Source organism: Emys orbicularis, chromosome 6 (assembly GCF_028017835.1).
Source record: "Emys orbicularis isolate rEmyOrb1 chromosome 6, rEmyOrb1.hap1, whole genome shotgun sequence".
In the NCBI taxonomy this organism is placed as follows: Eukaryota; Metazoa; Chordata; order Testudines; family Emydidae; genus Emys; species Emys orbicularis.
In genome coordinates, this window is record NC_088688.1 from 134,689,690 (window position 1) to 134,698,872 (window position 9,183).

Here is a 9,183-nt window from a genome sequence, read left to right on the forward strand (position 1 = left end):
TGCTGGCATCATTTTCCTCCGCAGACGGTATCATTTGTATGTATTTATACTCATAATAAAACTGATGCCACAGAGCCTGGATTACTGGAAAAGACAGTGATAGCTGCCAAGTAAAAGAGAGACCAACACACATCTATGCCTCTTAAACAGAGGTACAGCATTTGCTGGCAAATATTATTATTATTTTTTTTTAAGCAGGAAAGTGTGCACCTGGTGACAGCTAAGCAACAGACTGGTGCAGGGTGCCCCTGAGGGCTAGTCACAGGGACGTAACTGTTTGATCATGTCCTGACACAGATTGCAAATGGAACAAAAGGTAGGCCCTTCGCTGCAGGCCCTGTAGCCCCCTCAGGAGTTCCTAAGAACCGTACAGGGTTCACTCCAGGGAAAAAACAAGAGCAACTGTAGACATAAATCTGAATGCCTTTGACCCCACCAACCCTGCTGCCCTTCAGACAGCCCCAGCTAGACAATCAGAGCCCTGGCTGTGTATGAAAGTCAGTCCCTTTATTTCAGAAGATGAGCTCTCCAATGAGAGCTAGCTTTGCTCTCATTACAAAGGCCAAACGTTTCAAGCTTGGGGCCCTCCACGTTGGCACTTCAGTACCACCTTGAAGTCAGTGGGAGCTTCAGGAGCTCAGCACCTCTGAGACCTGGAACTTGTTTAGGTGCCTTGTTTGAAAATGCTGGCCCCAAATCTCTGTACACTGATCAGACCAGGGGGAAACAGTTAACTCTTTAATACCTACTGGTTTCACTGAGCAGAGATTCATTCGCAGGCAGGGCTGCTGCAGTGACGCTGTCCACAGGAAGCCCAGTCTGGGTATTGCAAAACGCCCAACGCTTCATCTGCAGCTGCTGCAGCCAGTACATCATGGCCTGTCTGCTGAATGCCTAACATTACATAAAACAGGTTGGAAGTGGCTCTCTGAAGTACCAGTTACAGCCTGCTGTGAGGTCCCTGAAGAGCTGATCACCACCTCCCCTGCTCTAGTCCAGCTGATGTTGGCCAGGCAGGAGACACCTGCTCCCTGAGCACCAGGCCCCCAGTTGTAACCCTGATTCAAGAGGCATGGGGTAAATCCTGAACCCTGGTCTCCCAGGCATACCACCGACTGTCTACTACATTAGATGGCTGGTCTGCTTGTTTTAAAGGAAAAGCCTGTCACAGCTGGAGATTTCTGGCCCTGCTGCGTTGGGCAGAGTGATATAGAGGGAGTTGAAAGCTGTAGGAGTTAGTTTGCAAAGGCTCCATCCTCAGTCAGCTCTCGTTGCTAGTGATCCATTGCTCTTTGCCAGAGGAGTCCCATGGAGATTGGGATTTGACCATGGGGCTCTGCAGGTGAGTCAGGTCAGGCCTGGTGTCCTCAAGTCCCATCCTTTACTAAATCTAGGTGGGAAACGACAGGCTTGAGACCCCTGCATCTGACTGTAACTAGAGGTAAATGTATATGTTTTACAGGGGAAGTTCTAGGCACTTGGGCAAAATTCAGGCAGACATAGACCCCAGCCAGTGCTACTGACTTTAACGAGACTGAATAGGCGTTTAATTAGTAACCACATGCCTCTCTCCCACCCAAATCGTCACAGTGAGCTTCCAAGTTGACCCAGCACCCGTCCCCAGGCCAGGATAGCTCAGTGTTGTATTAGGCCTGGTCTACACTACCCGCCTGAATCGGCGGGTAGAAATCGATCTCTTGGGGATCGACTTATCGCGTCTCGTCAGGACGCGACAATCGATCCCCGAATCGACGCGCTTACTCCACCAGCGGAGGTGGGAGTAAGCGCCGTCGACTGGGAGCCGCGGCAGTCGATTTTGCCGCCGTCCTCACAACAGGGTAAGTCGGATCTGATACGTCAAATTCAGCTACGCGTTTGCGTATCTTAAATCGACCCCCCCCCTGTAGTGTAGATGTAGCCTTAGAAAGGTTACATCCTGGAGTTCAATTGCTCCTGACTTAACTTTCCTTTTGAACTCCATGTCTGATTCTGCTCCCATTGAAGCCAGTGGAGTTTTACAACAGAATCAGTGAGAGAATCAGGCCCAAAAGCTAAAGGCCCGCATGCTCTCATGGTAGTGCTTAAACCTTGCTATTGAACTTTTACCTGGACCGTTTTAATGCTGGTCCATTCATACTAACAGCTGCAATACTAGCTCCTACATTTCACAATAGCCAGCAGCAGTAGTTGCCTAGAAGACATTGTGCTCACCTTAAGGATAAACACTCTGCTTGGAGTTCTGATTTCAAAAACCCCTTCATCTGCGTCCACCTTGCAATCAAAACCAGCGCTGGAGAGATCAATGCTCCCCAAAGGGTTAACATCTTGAGCTGTCCTGCAGTACAGTAAGTGACATTTATTTTCATCATAAAAGAACCAACGAGACTTCCAGGCCTTGATTGGCCCCTTGACCCCAAGTTTATTTAAATAGCCACAGAGTTTTTTTCTGGGTTCTTCTCTGCTAGGATTGAGCTGTGCATTTCCCAAGTCCCTATGAGGCGACGATACAGCTCTCTCTTTCGCTGAGCCTGCATTACCGCTGTTCTCATCGGAATCTGACTCAACTGGCTTGCCTGGAATTCCAGCCAGGAGACACTCTCCACTTTCAGGTCTCCTTTCCATCTCTTCCAGGAAAGATCTCCTAAACCTGGAATTAGAATTGCAACAGGAAACCTACTAGGTAAAGTATAACGGCAACTCACAAATACTGTTGAGAATTTATTTGTAATGGTCCAATATTTTCAAAACGAAGTGTTAAAGTTTGGCTCCTATGTCCATACGCCTAAAGTAGCATAAGAACGGCCGTACTGGGTCATACCCAAGGTCCATCTAGCCCAGTCTCCTGTCTTCCGACAGTGGCCAATGCCAGGTGCTTCAGAGGGAATGAACAGAACAGATAATCATCAAATGATCCATTCCCTGTTGCCCATTCCCAGCTTCTGGCAAAACCAAGGATAGGGACACCATCCCTGTCCATCCTGGCTAACAGCCAATGATGGACCTATCCTCCATGAATTAATCTAGTTATTTTTTTAACCTTGTTATAGTCTTGGCCTTCACAACGTCCTCTGGCAAAGGGTTCCACAGGTTGACTGTGTTGTGTGAAGAAATACTTCCTTTTGTTTGTTTTAAACCTGCTGCCTATTAATTTCATTGGGTGACCCCTAGTTCTTGTGTTAGGAGAAGGAGTAAATAACACTTCTGTATTTGCTTTCTTCACACCAGTCGTGATTTTATAGACCTCAATCAGATCCCCCCTTAGTCGTCTCTTTCCCAAGCTAAAAAGTCCCCATCTTATTAATTTCTCCTCACATGGAAACTGTTCCACCCTCCTAATCATTTGTTTGTCTGACTTCCAAAGGTTCTGACTTTAACCTTTGACTTCCCTGACATAGCTCTCACTTTCCCCATCGCCTTTCCTCTAGCATCCATTCATCTTGCCATTCCCTTTTCCACTCTGCAGTCAGAGTGGGCTGACAGGAGAGAAGTGACATCACGACACCGTGAGCTTTAGAAGCGAACATACTAGACATAGTATCTTGGCAAGTCGAAGCAGAAATGTGGCAGATGTGGCAATTTCCTGTCATATCCTTGACAAACCTTACTGAGTTCAGTTTAAGAATCTCTGACAGTGTGAATTGCCTAAAGGCCAACAACAGGGTCCACTGTTGTATAACAGCAACTCCTAACGGGCCTGACAAACTCACTACATCTAGCACACCACTTTTGTGGTATTTATCCATAAATGATGTCACATAGAAGTCTCTAATAAAAGCTTATATCATACTGATCCTCAAATCATTGCGAGATGCATATACGAATTACATTTAAGGCCTTTGTATATATACTGAAAATATGTTTTATAATCTGTCTCCAACCAAAGAGAAAAACAGGTTTCTTCCAGACAGGAGGTAAGATATGTATCTCTCCAAATGTAAACTAAGCATTGTAAGCCAACCCAATGGAAGCCTGATTTACACACTGAGTCACCAGGAAAGAAGCATAACAGAGAATTAGCTATAGGAGTAGCTTAGGTACAAGCGATCATGACTTGATTACATTTATAATGTGCAAGCAGAATAAAATCCAGACCACTAATATATATACTTGGTGCTTTAATAGGACCTATTTCACAAAGCTAAAAACAATTATGAACCAAATCAGCTGGGAGGAAGAATTTAAACAGAAAAATGTGAATGACAATTGGTAATCATTTAAGAATACCTTCCTAGATGCCCAAAAAGCCAAAATTGAGGAAAGAGACCATAAAACCAACCTGCTTTAGAGGGGAAGTTAAGGCACAGGGCAGCTATATATATGATAGGAACTGTAGAAAATTCATAAAAGAAGCAAAGGGACACAAGGAGAAATCTATGGCTAGAAAGTTAACGGCAATAAGGAGTTTTTTTAAAATATATTAGGAACAGAAAGAATTCTGACAATGGTATTGGTCCATTAGTATATGGAAATGGTAGAATTAACAATAATCATGCTGAAAACGCAGAAGCATTTAATAAATATTTCTGTTCTGTATTTGGGGAAAAGCAGATGATATAGTCTCATCAAATGGTGATAACGCTCTTTCCACTCCACCAGTATCGTGGGAGGATGTTAAACAGAAGCCATTAAAGTTAGGCATTTTTAAATTAGAACTTTTTTAAAAGTTGGCTGACAAGCTTGCTGGACCATTAAAGTTAATTTTCAATGAGTCTTGGAGCATTGGGGAAGTTCCAGAAGACCGGAAGCTAATGTTGTGTCAAATTTTTAAAAAGGGTTAATGTGATGACCTGGATAATTAGAGGCCTGTCAGCCTGACATTGATCCTGGGCAAGATAACGGAGTGGCTGATATGGAACTTCATTAATAAAGAATTAAAGGAGGGTAATTTAGTTAATGGAAATCAACATGGATTTATGGAAAATAGATCGTGCCAACCTAACTTGATATCTTATTTTTATGAAATTACAAGTTGCGTTGATAAAGGTAATAGTGTTGAAGTGATATACTTAGACTTCTATATGATTAAAAACTAGAATATAAAATTAACATGCCACACATTAAATGGATTAAAAATTTATTAATAGATAGATCTCAAAATGTAACTGTAAATGGGGAATCATTACCAAGTGGGTGTGTTTCAAATGGGGACCTGCAGGGATTGGTTGTTGGCCCTACACTGTTTTACATTTTTATCAATGACCTTGATGGAAGAAAGCATACATACAATCATCACTGATAAAGTTAGCAGATGTCACAAAAATTGGGGGAGTGGTAAATAATGAGGAAGACAGGTTACTGTTTCACAATGATCTAGATTTCTTGGTAAACTGGGTGCAGACAAACAATATGCATTTTAACATGGCTAAATGTCAATGTATGTGTATACATCTAGGAACAAAGAATGCAGGCCATACTTACAGGATGGGGGACTCTATCCTGGGAAGCAGTGACTCTGAAAAAGATTTGGGGGTCATGGTGGATAATCAGCTAAACATGAGATCTTAGTGGGACCTTAGCCAAAAGGGATAATGTGATCCTGGGATGCATAAACAGGGGAATCTCAGGTTATTTTACCTCTGTATTTGGCACTGGTTCAACCACTGCTCCAATAGTGTGTCCAGTTCTGGTGCTCACAATTCAAGAAGGATGTTGATAAATTGGAGAGGTTCAGAGAAGAGCCATGAGAATGATTAAAGGATTAGAAGACATGCCATCTAGTGAGAGACACAAAGAGCTCCATCTATTTAGCCTAACAAAGAGAAGGTTAAGAGTGACTTGATTACAGCCCATAAGCATCTACATGGAAAACAAATATTTAATAAGGGGCTCTTCAATCTAGCAGAGAAAGGTGTATGATGACAATGGATTGAACCTGAAGCTAGATAAATTCAGAGAGAAATAAGGGCGTACATTTTTAATGGTGAGGGGGATCCACCTGTGACAGATGGCAATATTCTGGGCATATTTTAGGAGAGCCCGTTGTATTAAAAATGCAAGTGCCTATGTAATATTGTAGGATTTTTCTGGAACTTCTTTAGCGGGAAGACAGGATTAAGGCAATACTGGGGAAAAGGGCATTGCAAACGCCCACCTAAGGACTCAGCTTTTCAAGGTTTGCACTGTGGGGGGGATCTTTTGTCTGCTGATCACTTGTTACCTGAGGACAGCTCAGAGTGGATTCTCAAGGGACAAACAGAGCAAGGACTTGTGAATAAATAGCCCGAGTTTAAGCTGACTCAGGGCCTTCTGTCTGATCCAGCAAACAGACTGGCCCTCTGGTTCTTATAACTGGGCAGTTACACTGTGATCAGTCTCTGAAGAGAAAGCAAGCAGGCCTGCTTAGGCAAGCTGTCATTTGCTGGCAATGACAAAGTGTGGGCAAGAAACTGTGCAGCCTGGAAATACCCTGGTCAGGAGGGAGAGAGACAGGTGTCTCTCCACCTAAGAGACACTGGCTGGGGAGCCAGAAGCCTGGGAGTGGATGCCCTTGCTGGACCACTGAGGGGAAAACCCAGGTGTAGTTGCCATGAACTGGGATACAACCTACTGCTGAATATTCCATTTGCCAACATGAACATGCATATTTCACAAAGGCATGGTGCCATATGGAATTTCACACCATCAGTAAACTTTAGTTCCTCGACTACCTTTTCCTGTGTAGCAAAGTCACACAGGCAGGTCTAGCACATTCTAGTGAGTGGGGAGCCATACTCAAATCCTCTGACCCCAAATGGCACCGCATTCCACAAGTGGTGACTTTGATAGAACTGCTTGTGGAGCAAGGTGCTATTCAATATGAGCAAGTGGATTGGAATCTGCTCTCACAATGTTATAGGCAATTTTCTCTCTTTGCCCAGTGTCCATGGAGCTTCAAGTCTATTGGGTCCATCAGCAGGCTCCATTCATTCAGTTCTCACCTTTATGCTTTCACTCCATTTCCCGCATTAGGGGTGTGACACTGGCAGGCCAGATGGCAGCTGCTGCCCAGGCTGCAGGCATTAGCTAAGGCAGTGACACACTTATAGCTGGAAACCCCAGATCAGTTCATCAGAATGTTAGTTTTGCTCAGAAAAGGGATTAGTCTCATAAGAATACAATTAGCGTTTAGACTCTATGAAATGCTTGTAAATTGTTGCATGCATTTATCTCATTTTCAATGTCTGTATTCCATGCTATAAGGAAATATGTACGTTTTACTTTATAACTTTGAAAATGTTTGCTCTGAATTTGTAAGCTCAGGTATGGGAACCATCTCCCTGCCCATCCAGAAGGATTATCAAAATCAGATGTGCCATCAAGGAACATCACAATGCAAAGGATTGGTTACGGGCCCTATCCCATCTGGGTAATGCTACAAGCAAGGAAGCTCATCCTGTGGGCTTGGAGGCTGAATGAAGGGAATAAAACAAAGCTACAGGACAGTGTGACACTGCACCCCATATTCTTCACAGTGATATTATTATTATATGGTTAAGATCTAATCATAATGTATTTTATGCAAGATAGGTCATGTGAGGTGTCATTGGAAAGGTTATGATTTACTGAATATGATTATCCTATTTGTATGCATGTATCATTTTTGTATCTGGAGTTAGGAAGATTGACTATATATCTGTACTACAAATGTGTTTACACCTGGGGAATGCCCACTAGGCAAAAGGCACTCAGTCTAAATGGCTGGCTGGGAAGGGCCCATTCAGGTTGAAGAGCCATTAGGGGAAAACAATAGGCCTTAGAAGAAGATTATTTCCCACCTTGGGGCCTTCCTGAGGACGCTGCAGACAGCCTCTGACTCATGGCTGCTGTGACACTTCAGGGACATGTGACTAGGTCATCTGGTGCTGGACTCCATCTTGGGATACCAGTGTTTTTCCACTGACCGGGTAGGAACCGAGCTTTGAAACAAAGGGTTCCAGCCATATGCAAAAGCTATTTAAGGCAGGGGAGTGACATCATCGTGGTTCTTCTCTCACTCCCCGCCCTGAGAGACTCCTGAAAACACCTGAGGAACAAAGATTAAACTGGAGGAAGTGCTGGACCCATGCTAGAGGGATTTTTAGCCTGTGAATAGAACACCTGGGGATTCCAAGCTGTAAGCTATTGCAGCTTGTCCCTTAAGAATCTGCAGCCTGCTTGCATCATCATTTAGGGTGAGAATTTGCTATTCATACCTGATCTATGTAGTATATTAAGCTTAGTTGGCGGTTTTGTTTATTTGCTAGGTAATCTGCTTTGATCTGTTTGCTATCCCTTATAATCACTTAACATCGATCTTTTGCAGTTAATAAACTTGTTTTTGCTTTGTCTAAAACCAGTGTGTGGGAGTTTTAACTCGGGGCAGAAAGCCATTGTATATTCCTCTCCACACAGAGGGGGTGAATTTCATGAGCTTACGCTGTACAGTTCCCTGTGCAGCGCAAAATGGTATAATGTTGGGTTTACACTCCAGGGGGAGTGTGTGCCTGAGTAGCTGGGAAGTTCCTCAGCTGGAGCCTTCCCATGCAGAGCTGATTACAGTGTCTGCATGTAACTGCAGCTGGGTGTGTCCCTACCTGTATGTGTGCTGGTGAAAGTGCAGGCTGGACGCAGCAGGGCAGTGTAAAGGGAGCCCAGGCTGGGGGGGTCAGGGAGGCTCAGTGGTACCCCAGTTCCAGGTGGCACCCTGGGGGGGAACCCATCAGAGACAGTTTTCCATCTTTTTGACTGTTTGAACTCTGAAGTGCCAGAGACTCTAAACTGAAGCCAGAGATCCCCAGGGACTGCCTTCTGGGTCTGCCTGCACAGAGTTTGAATTGACAGATCACCACAACTCTATCACTCTTAGGATTTAGATGGTAACTTGTTTGTGTGTATGTGTTTGTTTGCTTTAACCTGTAAACAGCTCTCATTTCTTTTTTTTAGTTAATAAACCTTTAGATAGTTTATTACACGATTGGCTACAAGGGTTGTCTTTGTTGTCAGATCTAGGCTACCACTTGATCTGGGGTAAGCGACTGGTCTCTTGGGACTGGAAGCAACCAGTGATGGAGTGATTTTTGGTGTAAAAGTGACCATTTATCACTAAGTCCAGTTTGTCTAAGTAGCCAGATAGACTAAGGGGAATGTCTTTGATTCCACAGTAAGACTGTTATAGTGATCCGGGAGTTCACATTTGTTATTGGCTTGGAGAAATCTAATGATAAA

General features: G+C 43.9%; 1 protein-coding gene across 2 annotated transcripts in view; it reads right to left on the bottom strand.

Moving 5' to 3' along the window:
• The window catches only part of TBC1D2 (TBC1 domain family member 2), a 29,084-nt gene extending 26,462 nt beyond the window's left edge, over positions 1 to 2,622 (bottom strand). For both annotated transcript variants that reach the window (XM_065406113.1, XM_065406112.1), the window contains exons 1-2: positions 2,212 to 2,622; positions 750 to 894 (exon numbers count right to left, since the gene is read on the bottom strand). In XM_065406113.1, coding sequence (XP_065262185.1) covers positions 750 to 894; positions 2,212 to 2,622 — 556 coding nt within the window. The remainder of the gene's footprint in view (positions 1 to 749; positions 895 to 2,211) is intronic.
• Between the last annotated feature and the right edge of the window lie 6,561 nt (positions 2,623 to 9,183).